Source organism: Oncorhynchus masou, chromosome 27 (assembly GCF_036934945.1).
Source record: "Oncorhynchus masou masou isolate Uvic2021 chromosome 27, UVic_Omas_1.1, whole genome shotgun sequence".
In the NCBI taxonomy this organism is placed as follows: Eukaryota; Metazoa; Chordata; class Actinopteri; order Salmoniformes; family Salmonidae; genus Oncorhynchus; species Oncorhynchus masou.
This window is the reverse complement of record NC_088238.1, coordinates 46297648-46317066: the sequence shown is the minus strand read 5'-3', so window position 1 is coordinate 46317066 and position 19419 is coordinate 46297648. Positions and strand designations below refer to the sequence as shown.

At 42.3% G+C, this 19419-nt stretch overlaps 1 protein-coding gene across 1 annotated transcript; it reads left to right on the top strand.

Moving 5' to 3' along the window:
• The first annotated feature begins 5686 nt into the window (after positions 1-5686).
• On the top strand, positions 5687-17969 carry LOC135516315 (interleukin-13 receptor subunit alpha-2-like). The gene is made up of 8 exons (XM_064940498.1): positions 5687-6129; positions 6495-6625; positions 6995-7148; positions 7635-7734; positions 7908-8083; positions 8695-8828; positions 13122-13260; positions 16594-17969. The coding sequence occupies exons 1-8, from the start codon at positions 6036-6038 to the stop codon at positions 16638-16640; spliced, it is 975 nt and encodes a 324-aa protein (XP_064796570.1). The 5' UTR covers positions 5687-6035; the 3' UTR covers positions 16641-17969.
• Positions 17970-19419: the final 1450 nt, after the last annotated feature.

The following is a 19419-nucleotide window of genomic DNA, read 5'->3' as shown; positions in this document are numbered from 1 at the left end:
GGGGTGACCAGAGCGAGAGACCTGCTGGAGCTCGTGCTACAGGTGGGTGCTGCTATGTTGACCAACAACCTGAGATAAGGGGGGACTTTACCTAGCAGGGTCTTGTAGATGACCTGGAGCCAGTGGGTTTGGTGACGAGTATGAAGCGAGGGCCAGCCAACGAGAGTGTACAGGTCGCAGTGGTGGGTAGTATATGGGGCTTTGGTGACAAAACGGATGGCACTGTGATAGACTGCATCCAATTTATTGAGTAGGGTGTTGGAGGCTATTTTGTAAATGACATTGAAGTTGAAGATCGGCATGATGGTCAGTTTTACGAGGTATTTTTGGCAGCATGAGTGAAGGATACTTTTGCAAAATCGGAAGCCAATTTTAGATTTAACTTTGGATTGGAGATGTTTGATGTGAGTCTGGAAGGAGAGTTTACAGTCTAACCAGACACCTAGGTATTTATAGTTGTCCACATATTCTAAGTCAGAACCGTCCAGTGTAGTGATGCTGGACAGGTGTGCAGGTGCAGGCAGCGATCGGTTGAAGAGCATGCATTTAGTTTTACTTGTATTTAAGAGCAATTGGAGGCCACGGAAGGAGAGTTGTATGTCATTGAAGCTTGTCTGGAGGGTTGTTAACCCAGTGTCCACAGAGGTAAAGAAGTATACAAAATGGTGTTGTCTGCGTAGAGGTGGAGCAGAGACTCACCAGCAGCAAGAGCGACATCATTGATGTATACAGAGAAGAGGGTCGGCCCTAGAATCTAACCCTGTGGCACCCCAATAGAGACTGCCAGAGGCCCGGACAACATGCCCTCCAATTTTATTTATGTATTTTACCTTTATTTAACTAGGCAAGTCAGTTAAGAACAAATTCTTATTTTCAATGACGGCCTAGGAACAGTGGGTTAACTGCCTGTTCAGGGGCAGAACGACAGATTTGTACCTTGTCAGCTCGGGGGTTTGAACTTGCAACCTTCCGGTTACTAGTCCAACGCTCTAACCACTAGGCTACCTTTGAACAAGGCTACCCTTGAACCAGGCAAGGCAGTCATTTGAGAAACCAAGGCTGTTGAGTCTGCCGATAAGTTCCTAACTTCCCTGAAAAGTTGCATATCGCGGGGGCTATTTGATGCTAATGCAGTACGCCACAGGATGTTTTTGTGCTGGTCAAGGGCAGTCAGGTCTGGAGTGAACCAAGGGCCATGTCTGTTCCTGGTTCTACATTTTTTGAATGGGGCACGCTTATTTAAGATGGTGAGAAAGCACTTTTAAAGAATAACCAGGCATCCTTTACTGACGGAATGAGGTCAATATCCTTCCAGGATACCCGGGTCAGGTCGATTAGAAAGGCCTACTCGCTGAAGTGTTTTAGGGAGTGTTTGACTGTGATGAGGGGTGGTCGTTTGACCGCGGACCCATTACGGACGTAGGCATTGAGACCGTGATCGCTGAGATCCTGGTTGAAGACAGCAGATGTATATTTAGAGGACAGGTTGGTCAGGATGATATCTATGAGGGTGCCTGAGTTTACAGATTTGAAGTTGTACCTGGAGGGTTCCATGATAATTTGGGTGAGATTGAGGGCAGTTATCTTAGATTGTAGGATGGACGGTGTGTTAAGCATATCCCAGTTTAGGTCACCTAACAGTACAAACTCTGACGATAAATGGGGGGTAATGAATTCACATATGGTGTCCCGGGCTCTGTAAACAAGCTGCAACAGTGAGAGACTTACTTCTGGAAAAGTAGAAGCTCAAACTGTTTGGGCACAGACCTGGATAGCATGACAGAACTCTGCAGTAGATTGCAACTCCACCCCCTTTGGCAGTTCTGTCTTGGGGGAAAATGTATACACATAGAGTGCCTTGCGAAAGTATTCGGCCCCCTTGAACTTTGCGACCTTTTGCCACATTTCAGGCTTCAAACATAAAGATATAAAACTGTATTTTTTTGTGAAGAATCAACAAGTGGGACACAATCATGGAGTGGAACGACCATTTATTGGATATTTCAAACCTTTTTAACAAATCAAAAACTGAAAAATTGGGCGTGCAAATTTATTCAGCCCCCTTAAGTTACTACTTTGTAGCGCCACCTTTTGCTGCGATTACAGCTGTAAGTCGCTTGGGGTATGTCTATCAGTTTTGCACATCGAGAGACTGAAATTTCTTCCCATTCCTCCTTGCAAAACAGCTCAAGCTCAGTGAGGTTGGATGCAGAGCATTTGTGAACAGCAGTTTTCAGTTCTTTCCACAGATTCTCGATTGGATTCAGGTCTGGACTTTGACTTGGCCATTCTAACACCTGGATATGTTTATTTTTGAACCATTCCATTGTAGATTTTGCTTTATGTTTTGGAACATTGTCTTGTTGGAAGACAAATCTCCATCCCAGTCTCAGGTCTTTTGCAGACTCCATCAGGTTTTCTTCCAGAATGGTCCTGTATTTGGCTCCATCCATCTTCCCATCAATTTTAACCATCTTCCCTGCTGAAGAAAAGCAGGCCCAAACCATGATGCTGCCACCACCATGTTTGACAGTGGGTATGGTGTGTTCAGGGTGATGAGATGTGTTGCTTTTACGCCAAACATAACATTTTGCATTGTTGCCAAAAAGTTCAATTTTGGTTTCATCTGACCAGAGCACCTTCTTCCACATGTTTGGTGTGTCTCCCAGGTGGCTTGTGGCAAACTTTAAACGACACTTTTTTTGGATATCTTTAAGAAATGGCTTTCTTCTTGCCACTCTTCCATAAAGGCCAGATTTGTGCAATATACGACTGATTGTTGTCCTATGGACAGAGTCTCCCACCTCAGCTGTAGATCTCTGCAGTTCATCCAGAGTGATCATGGGCCTCTTGGCTGCATCTCTGATCAGTCTTCTCCTTGTATGAGCTGAAAGTTTAGAGGGACGGCCAGGTCTTGGTAGATTTGCAGTGGTCTGATACTCCTTCCATTTCAATATTATTGCTTGCACAGTGCTCCTTGGGATGTTTAAAGCTTGGGAAATCTTTTTGTATCCAAATCCGGCTTTAAACTTCTTCACAACAGTATCTCGGACCTGCCTGGTGTGTTCCTTGTTCTTCATGATGTTCTCTGTCTCTGCGCTTTTAACGGACCTCTGAGACTATCACAGTGCAGGTGCATTTATACGGAGACTTGATTACATACAGGTGGATTGTATTTATCATCATTAGTCATTTAGGTCAACATTGGATCATTCAGAGATCCTCACTGAACTTCTGGAGAGAGTTTGCTGCACTGAAAGTAAAGGGGCTGAATAATTTTGCACGCCCAATTTTTCAGTTTTTGATTTGTTAAAAAAGTTTGAAATATCCAATAAATGTCATTCCACTTCATGATTGTGTCCCACTTGTTGTTGATTCTTCACAAAAAAATACAGTTTTATATCTTTATGTTTGAAGCCTGAAATGTGGCAAAAGGTCGCAAAGTTCAAGGGGGCCGAATACTTTCGCAAGGCACTGTACATAGAGGCATTTTTTGACTGATTTTGCCACTCAGAATCCAGAATGGATATGACAATGTGGCAGCACAGTATGTAATACACCCTTACAACGATCTACTTTTTGATCTTCTTGACTTCTTATCTGGGAAACTGCTACTGTGTGTCAAAAGAGCCCCAATTAAGGGTTAGTGTACTCCTGTATAAAAGGACTGGTTTCGATTAAAAGCTATTGCCCTCTCCCCCGTTCATAGGGGCATGAGAGACTCGTTACTGGTAGAATTGAGTGGGTCTGTGGGTGTTTGGGCCAATAAAGTGGCAACAAGTTTGAGGTTACTCATGGACAGTAATTAGTAAAAAATAAAAAATAAATGTTGCATTGTGTCTTCTAACTGTCCAAGAATAGGATCCAAAGTGTAAGGAAATATTTGTTCCTATAAATACAAAGGAGGATGTCTCTCCTCATACCTCTTGCTCTGTGGTGCACAGTCTGACTAAAGTGCCAATAAGGAGAGAATATACATACCGGTCAACGGTGCCAATTGAAAGTCAAGGGGTGTGTCTGTGCCTTTTGTTAGGGGTTCTCTTTACAGAGAACCCTGTGGTTCAAGTCAAGAGCTACCCTTCCCCTTTCAGTCTGGTCTGCGCATGTCTGAAAGTGACACAGCCAGCAGCCAAGAGTTTTTCACAGTATGTCAAAACAATATTACACTCATGAATGTAGGTAAAATGCTAATATGTATTAGATCCAGTACAATGGAATAACTAAGACCTGAATTTGAATGCAGCGTGTTCCCATTCCTCCTTCTCTTTCTGTCCAGCAGGGTCAACCAAAAACACTTGGCCTGATGGTTCATGCCAGTACTGGGGAAGCAATGTAGAAATGTATTGATCCCTTAAATGGTTTTGCTATTAAATGACCCATATCACAACCCTCATACCTCTTCACAAACATGTACCTAAATCAATTTTGGAAAAAGGACTTTACTCACAAGACGTAGGAATGTATTTTTCCAGTTAGAAATAGTAGGCCATGCATCAAATAACTATTTTCATCAGAAAAACGACCCTCAAATGCACTGTTGCATTTTGTAAGTTGTCTGCAGGTGGCTTGTTGTGAATGCACTCAAATCAAGTCATTATCAGGTTATGTAAACTGTGTTCTAATACTCAACGTAGAAGGATCTGTCTTAATATACAGTATATGAAAGTGATACTATGAAAATAATTATTTCACCTTATCAAGCTCACTCTAACAAATCACTGCCTATTACTGTGATTTAAAAAGAGCATATGAAACATTATTTTTCATGATGCCTACCTGTGCCCCTTAATTTATGCACCTCTGTTCGAACACCTCTTGTCCTTGATCCATTCCACATACAGCCATTTGCGGATCTTTTCAGTGTCCATGTGAAAGATAATTATTGAGAGGCTGGAACATTTAACTTAAACGTTTAACACCCATGTGAAATGAAGGCCTGCAAAGCTTCCAGATTTAAGTCTAATAGCATGAGATGAAAGTAGACAAGCATCAGAGTGTGTGATATGAAGGTCTAGTCAGTGGACATTCTGAACCTTGTTTGGGTCAAGTAGGTCACATGACCAAGGAGCTATTGAAATTCAAATGTAAAAAGAGTTTGTACCTTGTTCACGCTCCCTAACTAATTCAACTAGGAATAAAAAATGCTGCTCACATTTCCACATGTTTATTAGCTTTGGAAAGTGAATTAATGTCCAAATCGTGAAAATAGACCTGTGCAATGTCCTGCGCAATCTTTCCAACATAATGACACTAATTTGGAGCCTGTGGCTCAAGTCAATAGCTTTCAAACTACATTTGAAAGCGCGAATATCCGTTGAATATCCAACTTCAAACCTTCTTTACCTTGATGTCCAAAATACAATAGTTGACTTCAGTTACTGCACTTTTATGGCAGTTTCAAAACTGCAATCTTTTTTTGTAAAGGCATTAAGGATTCCATCTTTAAAAGTCAGTTAAGAACTTGCCTTCTGCCTGTAAGAAGCCACCTCGCTGTGAAGGGCTTGCTGGAAAGGTTAGCTAGTGTTGATGTGGCAACCAGCTGGTTTTCCGACAACAAGATAATGACTTGAGATTAATCTGCATGAATCCTGCTTTGGCAAGAATCAACATGTCTGGTTGCACACACACACACTGCCCTGCCCTATTCCCAGCAGTATATATATTCATCACTTTTCAGGTAGAACAAATTACCAGCAGTACTCCGGATCTTTTTATAACCTCTGAGTTTGAGTTTATTTTTATTTTTACAGGGACGGTGCACATTAATCAACGTTTCAGGAAAAGTGCCGGTTTTAGCCAGCCGGCTAATTTTCAACCTCAGTCCCTGGGCAGGTTATTAAAAACAATTACAATATAGACAATAGCAACATAGGACAAGCAAGACGTAGAGCAAAAAGCAGCAAGACAAAATTCATAAGACTGTGATCGAGACATCAATCACTGTCCTGTGACCAATCAGATCTGAGGCAGTTGCATTGTTCTCAGTTTGGGAGACCACTGCTTGACAATTCTGAGATCCTTACCTTTGGAATTCCATGCAGGACAACATGATTTTGAAACATTTGAAATGTATCTTGGTTCTACAATACTTTATTAGTTTCGTCTCAACAGAGATTGCAGCTGAGAAAGGTAATGCAATTGTGTGAACTTTACATTACCTTTCCTACTGTATGTGGCAGAAGTTGTTTAATCATTTTCAGTAGGAAAGCCTTTTAAAATGAAAGTACATGTTGGATTCCCGAGCCAAATCTGCATCCATTGTAACGTTAATTTGACACGGGCTATGATTATTTGCCTATTCTTTTTGATGTAGCCTAACTATAAAGCATATGGGTTATGCTTGTTGTTGTTACTTTGCCCCCGTAAGTCATATTGTTCAGAAATTCTAAGTAGGGCATACTCCAAACAGATTTGTGGATCAATATATATAGCAGTCGGTCATCACATTGCCATACAGAGTAGTTTACACTGCTCGTCTCTTGTCACCTCTTCAGCTCTCCCTGAGCCGCTCAACCTGTCATTGACGTGGGAGTCTGAATTCCGTATAAAGCTGTCGTGGAACGCACCAAATAATGTATACGCGCCGTGCAAGGTGAACTACATGATCACTACAACGATCGGAGAGGTGAGTCGACTGTTTCACCCGGGCCAACGAAAGGGACATTTATTTTAATACAAATATTAATTTGAATTTATTTAACTACAGACTGGTTTGCACGCATAGACTGAATGGGGACACATATTCACGCATATAATAGAAAACAATCAAATGCAAAATATGAATCGCAATTAAATTTATATCAAAAGCCAAGTAAAATATTTATTCACCAATTTCAAAACTTTTCTTATAGCTACTTTATAAATTATAACATCTTAAAGTATGAGAAACATCTGCTATGAAGTGATGTTAACCTGTCGGCCAAATTAATATACACCATATTAATCTAAGATAAAACACTGAATTTGAAATTACAAATAACATTTTTCTTTGCAGAGGAGACCCAAAGTAGAGACAACTTTCAAGTTGTATAAAGAGTATAGACTCTCTACAGAAGATGCAGTGAATTACACAGTGCAAACAAACCCCAAACACTGTACAGGTAGAACCATAAGCAAACCTGTCAGCAAATCCATCACTAAACCCACAGGTAGGTAACAATCACTGGGGCAAATCCTAACTTTGAATTTTCACTTAGTCTCCCTCTGAAATCATTGCATGACTGAGTGAAAAGTTGGCTTAAGTGGAAGGAGTTTTCCCTTTATGAATTGGGACAGGTGAACCCCTCTGAACTGTATCCAATGTGTCTACTGTAATATGAACAATGTGCTGCGATTTAATATTGTTTTACATGTTTGAAATTCCCTTGCATTTAATTCTAGTTTACGGTAGGTACTGTACATCCAATCAAATATTGAACAAAGGGGTGAGCAAACAGCCACACAGCTTAAGGCTATGCTGGATGGAAAACCTTAATAGGTCAACATTTAAATCTCCATCTCTCTCTTTGTCAGATCCTATTTTTGTAGTCTGCCATGAGTCTGTTCTCTCTCTCTCTCTCTCTCTCAAATATATATATATATATTTGAGAGAGAACAGACTACAGTATATATATATATTTATTTATTTATAACAGAGTTGGTGAAGAACTTCCAGTGTTCCCTCTACTCCTCTAAGGCCATGAACTGCAGCTGGCTCCCAGCCAATCAGGCCTCAGACCTCCAGCTCTACTATGGGTGAGAACTATTCTACTTCCTGTCAAAATCCCCTAATACATCCCTACCCAATTCAACGGATAACAACAGAACTGGTAAAATAACTCCTGGAACACTGAATATTTGTCAGTTGAGCTGTGTCGGTTTAACTGAGCAGTGACAGATTGTCATCCCTCTCATCCCTTATGTTTCAGGTACCTTGGTCCCTCCCACATAGCAGCATGCAGTGAGTACCAGTACAGAGATGGTCAGAGGACAGGATGTCACCTGAGAGGATCCTTCCTTCAATATGACGTCTACTTCAAGGTCAATGGGACTCTCGATGGCTTATCTGTACAGAATAACTTCCTGGTGCTTCCTAGATATCATGGTAAGAATAACTCCATACCACATTTTTTAACAGTTAAAAACAAATGTTTACAATATCCTCATGGTATGATCTGAAAAACATTCAAAACACATTTACCTCAGGAAGTGAAGTCAGTACAAATGTTGTTTGTCACGCCCTAACCGTCAAGATCCTTTTATTCTCTGTTTGTTTGGTCAGTGACTCGGGTGGGAAAGTCTATGCTTTCTGGTTCTTTGTTTTTGGCAGGGTATGATTTTCAATCAGGGACAGCTGTCTATTATTGTCTCTGATTGGGAATCATACTTCGGCAGCCTTTTCTCATTTGTGGGTTGTTGTCTTCGTTTAATTCATGTATAGCCTTACGGAGCTTCATGTTCGTTTTTGTTTATTGTTTTGTTGGCGACGTTTAAAAATAAAGAAAAATGTACGCTGACCACGCTGCACCTTGGTCCGGTCATTTTCAAGACGACGTTCGTGACAGTCGTCAAAATATAAAAAAAGCTATATCTTTATGAAAGTAGACCAACCAGTGAGTAATTATATGATACGACTATTCTCTCAAGTATGCAATACTGTTTATTAATAATACTCTCATTTATCTAATGTTATACTATATGTCTGATTCCCTTCAGTCAAGCCCCCGGCCCCTAAGGTGAAGATCACAGAGGAAGGTAGGAATCTCATCCTGAGCTGGGACACTCCGGACATAGGCGCTGTCCACTGCTGGAATTTCATCTTAAAATACAACAAGTGTCAAGAGTCTCTGGTAAGCCCTGGATGTGTGGATATTTTTATTTATTTATGTCACCCTTTATATATCCATGAAAACAAACTACACACAATAACCCATAATGACAAAGAGAAAGAAGGTTTCGACATTTTTGCAAATTAACAAAAATAAAAACAGATACCTTATTTACATAAGTATTCAGCCCCTTTGCTATGAGACTCAAAATTAAGATAAGGTACATCCTGTTTCCATTGATCATCCTTGAGATGTTTCGACAACCTGATTGGACTCCAACTGCTGTAAATTAAATTATTTGGACATGATTTGGAAATGCACACACCTGTCTATATAAGGTCCCACAGTTAAGAGCAAAAACAAAGCCATAACTTCGAAGGAATGTGCGTAGAGCTCCGAGAGCTCCGAGACAGGACTGTGTCGAGGCACAGCTCTGGGGAAGAGTACCAAAACATGTCTGCAGCATTGAAGGTCCACAAGAACACAGTGGCCTCCCTCATTCTTAAATGGAATATGTTTGTAAACACCAAGACTCTTCCTAGAGCTGGCCACCCAGCCAAACTGAGCAATCGGGGGAGGGCCTTGGTCAGGGAGGTGATCAAGAACCTGATGATCACTCTGACAGAGCTCTAGAGTTCCTATCTAGAGATGGGAGAACTTTCCAGAAGGACAACCATCTTTGCAGCACTCCACCAGTCAGGCCTTTATGGTAGAGTAGCCGGACGGAAGCCACTCCTCAGTGAAAGGCACATGACAGCCTGCTTGGAGTTCACCAAAAGGCACCCAAAGACTCTCAGACCATGAGAAACAAGATTCTCTGGTCTGATGAAACCAAGAATGAACTCTTTGATATGAATGCTAAGCGTCACATCTGGAGGAAACCTGGCACCATGCCTACGGTGAAGCATGGTGGTAGCAGCATCATGCTGTGGGATGTTTTTCTGCGGCAGGGACTGGGAGACTAGTTAGGATCGACGCAAATTACTGAGAGAACCTTGATGAAAACCTGCTCCAGAGCGCCCAGGACCTCAGACTGGGGCGAAGGTTCACCTTCCAACAGGACAACAACCCTAAGCACACAGCCAACACAATGCAGGAGTGGAATCGAGACAAGTCTCTGGATGCCCTTGAGCGGCCCTGCCAGAGCCCAGACTTGAACCCGATCTAACATTTCTGGATAAACCTGAAAATATCTGTGCAGCAATGCTCCCCATTCAACCTGACAGAGCTTGAGAGGATCTGCAGAGATGAATATGAGAAACTCCCCAAATACAGGTGTGCCAAGCTTCTAGCATCATATCCAACAAGACTAAAGCAGGAAGTACCAGTGACTCGCTCAATACGGAAGTGGTCGGCTGACGGGGATGCTACGCTACAGGACTGTTTTGCTAGCACAGACCAGAATATGTTACAGATTCATCAAATGGCATTGAGTATACCACCTCAGTCATTGGCTTCATCAATAAGTGAATCGACGACATCGTCCCCACAGTGACCGTACGTACATATCCCAACCAGAAGCCATGGATTACAGGCAACATCCGCGTCGAGCTAAAGCCTAGAGCTAACACTTTCAAGGAGCAGGACACTATTCCGGATGTTTATCAGAAATCCCGCTATTCCTTCAGACGAACCATCAAACAAGCAAAGCGTCAATACAGGATTAAGATTGAATCTTACTACACCGGCTCTGATGCTCATCGTATATGGCAGGGCTTGAAAACTATTACGGATTACAAAGGGAAACCCAGCCATGAGCTGCCCAGTGACACGAGCATACCAGATGAGCTAAATGCCTTTTCTAGTAGAAAGATGAGGAAGGGAAGCGCTACTAAGGTACACAATAGTACATTTTGGTAGCTAGAAGGTGCTCTTTGGTAAAAGTGGTAAATTGGTCATCAAAAAGAGAGGAGGACCAAGGCACTCTTCATGTAAACTTTGTTTCTTTTAAACATGCCATACAAATAAAGGCATTTTAATTAATTATATGGAGAGTGCCTTGGTCCTCCTTTCTTTTTAAATGCCTTTTCTGCTTGCTTCGAGGCAAGCAACACTGAAGCATGCATGAGACCACCAGCTGTTCTGGACGACTGTGGGATAACTCGGTAACCGATGTGAGCAAGACCTTTAAACAGGTTAACATTCACACAGCTGTGGGGCCAGATGGATTACCAGGACGTGTACTCAAAGCATGTGTAGACCAACTGGCAAGTGTCTTCACTGACATTTTCAAATTCTCCCTGGCCGAGTCTGTAATACCTACATGTTTCAAGCAGACCACCATAGTCCCTGTGCCCAAGGAAGCGAAGGTAACCTGCCTAAATGATTACCACCTCGTAGCACTCACGTCGGTATCCGTGAAGTGCTTTGAAAGGCGGATCATGGTTCACATCAACAGCATCCTCCCAGATACCCTAGACCCACTCCAATTCGCATACCACCCCCAACAGATCTGCAGATGACGCAATCTCAATCACACTCCACACTGCCCTTTCCCACCTGTACAAAAGGAACACTTATGTGAGTGCTGTTCATTGACTACAGCTCAGCGTTTAACACCATAGTGCTCATCGCTAAGCTAAGGACCCCCAGGTGTTAAGGGTAGGCAACAACATGTCTGCTACGCTGATCCTCAACACTGGGGCTCCTCAGGTGTGTGTGCTTAGTCCCATCCTGTACTCCCTGTTCACCCACGACTGTGTGGCCAAACACGACTCCAACACCATCATTAAGTTTGCTGACGACACCAGTGGTAGGCCTGATCACCAACAACGATGAGACAGTCTGTAGGTAGGTCAGAGACCTTGTAATGTGGTGCCAGGACAACAACCTCTCCTTCAATGTGAGCAAGACAAAGGAGTTGATTGTGGACTACAGGAAAAGGCAGACCGAGTAGGCCCCCATTAACATCGACGGGGCTGTAGTGGAGTGGGTCAAGAGTTTCAAGTTCCTTGGTGTCCACATCACGAACAAACTATCAAGGTCCAAACACACCAAGACCAAGTGAAGAGGGCACGACAACACCTTTTTCCCCTCAGGAGACTGAAAAGATTTAGCATGGGTCCCCAGATCCTCAAAAAGTTCTACAGCTGCACCAATAGAGAGCATCCTGACTGGTTGCATCACCACCTGGTATGGTAACTGCTCGGTATCTGACCATAAGGCACTAAAGAGGGTAGTGCGTGCGGCCCAGTACATCACTGGGGCCAAGCTTCCTGCCACCAATGTCATAGACTGTTTTCTCTGCTACTGCAAGGCAAGCAATACCGGAGTAACAGGTCTAGGACCAAAAGGCTTCTTAACAGCTTCAAACCATAAGACTGCTGAACAATTACTCAAATGGCCACCAGATTATTTACATTGACACCCCCATTTACACTACAGCTTCTCGCTGTTTATTATCTATGAACTTCAAGCATACCTACATGTACAAATTACCTCCACTAACCTGTACCACCGCACATTGACTCGTTACCAGTACCCCGTGAATATAGCCTCGTTATTTTATTGTATTACTTGTTATTATTTTTTACTTTAGTTTATTTGGTAAATATTTTCTCAACTCTTTCTTGAACTGCACTGTTGGTTAAGGGCTTGTAAGTAAGCATTTCACTGTTGTATTCAGGGCATGTGACAAAGTTTGATTTTGATTTGACTCGATGCTGTAATCGCTGTCAAAGGTCCTTCAACAAAGTACTGAGTAAAGGGTCTAAATACTTATGTGAATGTAATATTGAAGTTTTTTTTTCTAAAAACCAAATTTTTCTTTGTCATTATAGGGTAGTGTGTGTAGATTGATGAGGGGAAATAAAACAATTTAATCAATTTTAGAATAAGGCTGTAACGTAACAAAATGTCTAAAAAGTCCAGGGGTCTGAATACTTTCCAAAGGCACTGCACGCCACTCAGTCCTGCCATTGTTATACAGGTTAGTCTCACGGAGATAAAAATCTATTTTGCAACAGGGAACTTTTACGAACCTGTGTTTTGTAATAATACTTAATGATCCATAAACACATACACAGATAATGAGGCCTAAAGATTAGCTGGCTGCAGACAGAATATGTGTCAGATGAGGGGTTGGGCGTTCTGCTATTGTCAACATGACACCAGTCACGTATGCGAATTACAACAATAAAAATAGAGCTTTAGTCACTGGACAGTATTTGCATTGTTTTTACAGACCTACTGAATGTGTTAGAATAAAGGGCTTTGGACATCTGCTGTGTGTGTGCGTGTGTGTGCGTGCATGGGTGTGTCAGTCAAATAGTACACTTTGAGTTCCACTCATGGTTCTGTGTATGTTTCTTCCAGGGTAAGGAAATACAATTGGAACATGTACCAGGGAAGGTTTCATATGACCAGAGATGCCAGTACAGAGTCAAGCTTAAAGCAGTCTATACGAAATGGTGTGGGGAGGGAGGCAGCGACTGGAGTGAAGAGGAAATCTATGGTACTTTCTCCTCTTTCTCTACATTCTCTCCCTCTTTCAGAACACAGACAGTGAAAATCAAATCAAATCAAATTTTATTTGTCACATACACATGGTTAGCAGATGTTAATGCGAGTGTAGCGAAATGCTTGTGCTTCTAGTTCCGACAATGCAGTAATAACCAACAAGTAATCTAACTAACAATTCCTAAACTACTGTCTTATACACAGTGTAAGGGAATAAAGAATATGTACATAAGGATATATGAATGAGTGATGGTACAGAGCAGCATAGGCAAGATACAGTAGATGGTATCGAGTACAGTATATACATATGAGATGAGTATGTAAACAAAGTGGCATAGTTAAAGTGGCTAGTGATACATGTATTACATAAGGATGCAGTCGATGATATAGAGTACAGTATATACGTATGCATATGAGATGAATAATGTAGGGTAAGTAACATTATATAAGGTAGCATTGTTTAAAGTGGCTAGTGATATATTTACATCATTTCCCATCAATTCCCATTATTAAAGTGGCTGGAGTTGAGTCAGTGTCAGTGTGTTGGCAGCAGCCACTCAATGTTAGTGGTGGCTGTTTAACAGTCTGATGGCCTTGAGATAGAAGCTGTTTTTCAGTCTCTCGGTCCCAGCTTTGATGCACCTGTACTGACCTCGCCTTCTGGATGATAGCGGGGTGAACAGGCAGTGGCTCGGGTGGTTGATGTCCTTGATGATCTTTATGGCCTTCCTGTAACATCGGGTGGTGTAGGTGTCCTGGAGGGCAGGTAGTTTGCCCCCTGTGATGCGTTGTGCAGACCTCACTACCCTCTGGAGAGCCTTACGGTTGAGGGCGGAGCAGTTGACTTACCAGGCGGTGATACAGCCCGCCAGGATGCTCTCGATTGTGCACCTGTAGAAGTTTGTGAGTGCTTTTGGTGACAAGCCCAATTTTTTCAGCCTCCTGAGGTTGAAGAGGCGCTGCTGCGCCTTCTTCACGATGCTGTCTGTGTGAGTGGACCAATTCAGTTTGTCTGTGATGTGTATGCCGATGAACTTAAAACTTGCTACTCTCTCCACTACTGTTCCATCGATGTGGATAGGGGGGTGTTCCCTCTGCTGTTTCCTGAAGTCCACAATCATCTGCGTGCGTGGCCACGCAGTCGTTGGTGAACAGGGAGTACAGGAGAGGGCTCAGAACGCACCCTTGTGGGGCCCCAGTGTTGAGGATCAGTGGGGAGGAGATGTTGTTACCTACCCTCACCACCTGTCCTGTAATTGTGTTACCATACCACCATGTTCCCGTCATCAAATAAAATAATATATATATATATATACACCAGTAGTCTGTATAATAGTATATGTCGTCTTAATAGAGTCCCTGCCCATCTTCTAAAAATGTCTGGAATGCTACATCTTCAAATAGTATCGTAAATAATCCCACAGCGCCCCCCCAAAATATACACTGCTCAAAAAAATAAAGGGAACACTTAAACAACACAATGTAACTCCAAGTCAATCACACTTCTGTGAAAACTTTCCACTTAGGAAGCAACACTGATTGACAATAAATTTCACATGCTGTTGTGCAAATGGAAAAGACAACAGGTTGAAATTATAGGCAATTAGCAAGACACCCCCAATCAAGGAGTGGTTTTGCAGGTGGTGACCACAGACCACTTCTCAGTTCCTATGCATCCTGGCTGATGTTTTGGTCACTTTTGAATGCTGGCGGTGCTTTCACTCTAGTGGTAGCATGAGACGGAGTCAACAACCCACACAAGTGGCTCAGGTAGTGCAGCTCATCCAGGATGGCACATCAATGCGAGCTGTGGCAAGAAGGTTTGCTGTGTATATCAGCGTAGTGTCCAGAGCATGGAGGCGCTACTATGAGACAGGCCAGTACATCAGAAGAAGTGGAGGAGGCCGTAGGAGGGCAACAACCCAGCAGCAGGACCGCTACCTCCACCTTTGTGCAAGGAGGAGCAGGAGGAGCACTGCCAGCGCCCTGCAAAATGACCTCCAGCAGACCACAAATGTGCATGTCTGCTCAAACGGTCAGAAACAGACTCCATGAAGGTGGTATGAGGGCCCAACGTCCACAGGTGGGGGTTGTGCTTACAGCCCAACACCGTGCAGGACGTTTGGCATTTGCCAGAGAACACCAAGATTAGCAAATTCGCCACTGGTGCCCTGTGCTCTTCACAGATGAAAGCAGGTTCACACTGAGCTTGTGACAGGGTCTGGAGACGCCGTGGAGAACGTTCTGCTGCCTGCAACATCCTCCAGCATGACCTGTTTGGCGGTGGGTCAGTCATGGTGTGGGTTTCTTTGGGGGGCCGCACAGCCCTCCATGTGCTCGCCAGAGTTAGCCTGACTGCCATTAGGTACCGAGATGAGATCCTCAGACCCCTTGTGAGACCATATGCTGGTGCGGTTGGCCCTGGGTTCCTCCTAATGCAAGACAATGCTAGACCTCATGTGGCTGGAGTGTGTCAGCAGTTCGTGCAAGAGGAAGGCATTGATGCTATGGACTGGCCCGCCCGTTCCCCAGACCTGAATCCAATTGAGCACATCTGGGACATCATGTCTCGCTCCATCCACCAACGCCACGTTGTACCACAGACTGTCCAGGAGTTGGCGGATGCTTTAGTCCAGGTCTGGGAGGAGATCCCTCAGGAGACCATCCGCCACCTCATCAGGAGCATGCCCAGGCGTTGTAGGGAGGTCATACAGGCACGTGGAGGCCACACACACTACTGAGCCTCATTTTGACTTGTTTTAAGGACATTACATCAAAGTTGGATCAGCCTGTAGTGTGGTTTTCCACTTTAATTTTGAGTGCGACTCCAAATCCAGACCTCCATGGGTTGATAAATTTGATTTCCATTGATAATTTTTGTGTGATTTTGTTGTCAGCACATTCAACTATGTAAAGAAAAAAGTATTTAATGAGAATATTTAATTCATTCAGATCTAGGATGTGTTATTTTAGTGTTCCCTTTATATTTTTGAGCAGTGTATATTTTTAATACGAAATCACTTTCCTTTTGTGAACTCGCACTTGACTTTTTCCCCCTCAGCTAGCACTCTGCTAGCACTGACTGCTGATAGCTACTTTATTGAGAAAAAATGTACTTACTCTGACCGAGATGTGTGGTTGTCCCACCTACTGTAGCTATCATAAGATGAATGCACTAACACCAAGTCACTCTGGATAGTAGTGACCGCTATATGATTCAAATGTAAATGTGTTTAGATTGATTGAGTGGAAAAGAGATATAGGAAATGTGATTTGACTCATTTTAGTGGTGCATTTTGGGCTTATTTTTTGTGTGTTCTTCTTTCAGGCACAGAAATGAGTTTTTCCCCCGAGGACCCTAACTGCACTGCTTAAGAGTGTCCGGAGTGGGAGCTCTGCAATCGATCATAGATCAGCACTCCAACTCTGAAACCACTCATGACTGCAATTTTTCCTCTCTCTATACCTCTCTCTTTCCTTTCTTCTGTGCTGCTCAAGCAGCGCTGGATTTCTGTGATTATTGCACGTTTCTAGATTATTGCACGTCCACTAAAGGGGCATTACACTCAAAAAATGTAAATTTTGGCACATGTTTGCACATCTCAAAAGTAGTATTATGTCTCAAAAGTAGACTTAAAGGGATAGATCACCCCGAAATTACAAACGTACATTGGATTCCTTACCCTGTAAGCAGTCAATGGACAAGGCAAGACAGCAGTCCATGCTTTGGTTTATAGCACAAAACCACTGCAAGTGGATATCCCTAATTTTTATAAGCATTTTCACATTCCATGTCCAAATCATCCCAGTGCCAAAAATTGATTGTCTAGCTCAATACAGTTAGTTTAAGATGATTTGGACATGAAATGTGAAATATGCTAATATCACAGATAGTCAGTTAAATTGGTTTTGTGCTATCAATGTTAAAAAGATGGAGACCGTGACCAGGTAAACAAAACCCAAGCAAGGATTGCTGTGTTCTCTTGTTAATAGACTGCTTACAGGGTAAGGAAGCAAGCAGAATACTACCCTGTACCCCACTGCTGGCTTGCCTCGGAAGCTAAGCAGGGTTGGTCCTGGTCAGTCTCTGGAGACCCAGATACTGTTGGAAGTGGTGTCGGAGGGCCAGTAGGATGCACTCATTCCTCTTGTCTAAAAAAATATATATCCCAATGCCCTGGGGCAGTGATTGGGGACATTGCTTTGTGTAGGGTGCTGTCTTTCAGATGGGATGTTAAATAGGTGTCCTGACTCTCTGTGATCACTAAAGATCCCATGGCACTTATCTTAAGAGTAAGGGTTTTAACCCTGGTGTTCTGACTAAATTCCCAATCTGGCGACCTAATCATCCCCAGCTTCCAATTGGCTCATTCATCACCCCTCTCCCCTGTAATTATTCCCCAGGTCATTGCTATAAATGAGAATGACTACAGTCAATTTAACTGGTAAAATAAGGGTTAAATAAAATTAACACAAATTACATGTTGGTTTATTTAACTATCCATTTAAATCCACATCCCATGCCATTTATTGTGTAGACACACCTATATGCAAAAACCCCACAATGAATGAAAAGGATAAGCACCAAATAAGACCTGGAAATTATATGGTGTTGATCTTTTCCTGTTGGCGTTGAGACATACAGCTGGCTTGGGGTTTGTATTCATCTTGTGAAAAGGAGAAAATAAAAAAAGTCTAATTATAAGAATGTCTGGGTTTATGTGTGTCTCTCTCAGTCCGCATTGTTCCTTGAGGGTTTGTTTTATCTGTTTTTAAAACGGATTTTGATTTCCTAAGTTACCTGAGGTGGAAGATAATTCCATGTAGTCATTTCTCTATACAGTGCTGTGCATCTCCCAGCCTCTGTTCTGGACTTGGGGACTGTGACGAGACCCCCTAGTTACATGTATTGTGGGGTAGGTATAGGTTTTTAGCTATGTGTTAACTGGCCAAACAGACAATTTGGTACTTTCAGCACATCTTACAAAGACCATCAGGGATGCAGTCAATCTCTCCTTCATTCTGAACCAGGAGAGACTGACTTGCATGTTATTGACTTTTGAGGGGCAGATGTGCTGCTCTGTTCTGGGCAATAGTCAAGATGTGACAAAACCAGAGCTTGCAGGACTTGCATGTGATGTTAAAAAAAGCAGACCATCTCGTTATCACAGTCAAACCTCTCCCATCTTTACAACAATAGAATCAATATGCTTGGACCATGACAGATTACAATCTAATAGAACACCAATAAGTTTAGTGGTCAGTGGAAAAGATAAACACCACAAGTCTGGAAATTATTTTTTATTCATTTTGAATTGTTTGCATTGTTATAGCTGAGCCGGATTTACAAAACATATGGTCTAGGATGGGGACATCTGTTGACCGAACACCACTTTTGGTGTTCTAAAAACAACAGATAAACTTTGGATTTTTAATTGTAATGTGCCTTTGAAAAATTATTTTAAAAAATTATTTTTTTCTTTTTTTTTTCCTTCAGGTTTTTGCTCTCAAAATCACACTTCTAATAAAATAACAACAAAATTGGATGTGCTAACAATGCTTAAACCCCATCAGGAGACCATTTTTTCTAGGTCTGGGAAAAACATGAAAAAAGTAAATAATTGCAGTGCGGTTGCCCTTTAATTCAAGTGTGCATGCACCTTGAACTGTTGTTTGGTTAGCAGTGTATCTGTTGCGCACATAGTATGATGGAGTTACATTGTGCATGCATCAGAAACAGTTTCTATCATTACCGTAACTGAACTTTGAATTACTGTAACAGACAACCATATGGCATGGTATTGATAAATGAGCATTACGGTAATGAGAAGGCCAATAGCAAATTTAGCTAACCAAGCCATTATGACTCAGCTAAAAAACTTACATCATCAATTCATGCTCTTTCTAATCTGTTATACTGTAAATATTTTCAAGAATTATTCTCAAACATAAATATTACACCGTTATGGTAATCTAAAATGGATAAATGGTGTGTAAGAGGACAATTATCAAATTAAAACATAATAAAAGAGAGAAGACTCGCTTACCTTGATGCCATCTTTGATCTTCTCTTAGTAATGTATTATGGGTAAAAAACTTTCTCTTTTTTTACAGGAATTGTACTTTTTACAGGAACTGGGAAAAAAACACGACG

What these genes read in the sequence shown, in the direction of transcription:
- LOC135516315 (XM_064940498.1), top strand. Translation starts at nt 6,036, where the DNA reads ATGCAGGACAACATGATTTTGAAACATTTGAAATGTATCTTGGTTCTA. An exon ending in ACAAGTGTCAAGAGTCTCTG is followed by an intron (nt 8,829 to 13,121) that starts GTAAGCCCTGGA and finishes TGTTTCTTCCAG; the next exon opens with GGTAAGGAAATACAATTGGA. An exon ending in GAGTGAAGAGGAAATCTATG is followed by an intron (nt 13,261 to 16,593) that starts GTACTTTCTCCT and finishes TTCTTCTTTCAG; the next exon opens with GCACAGAAATGAGTTTTTCC.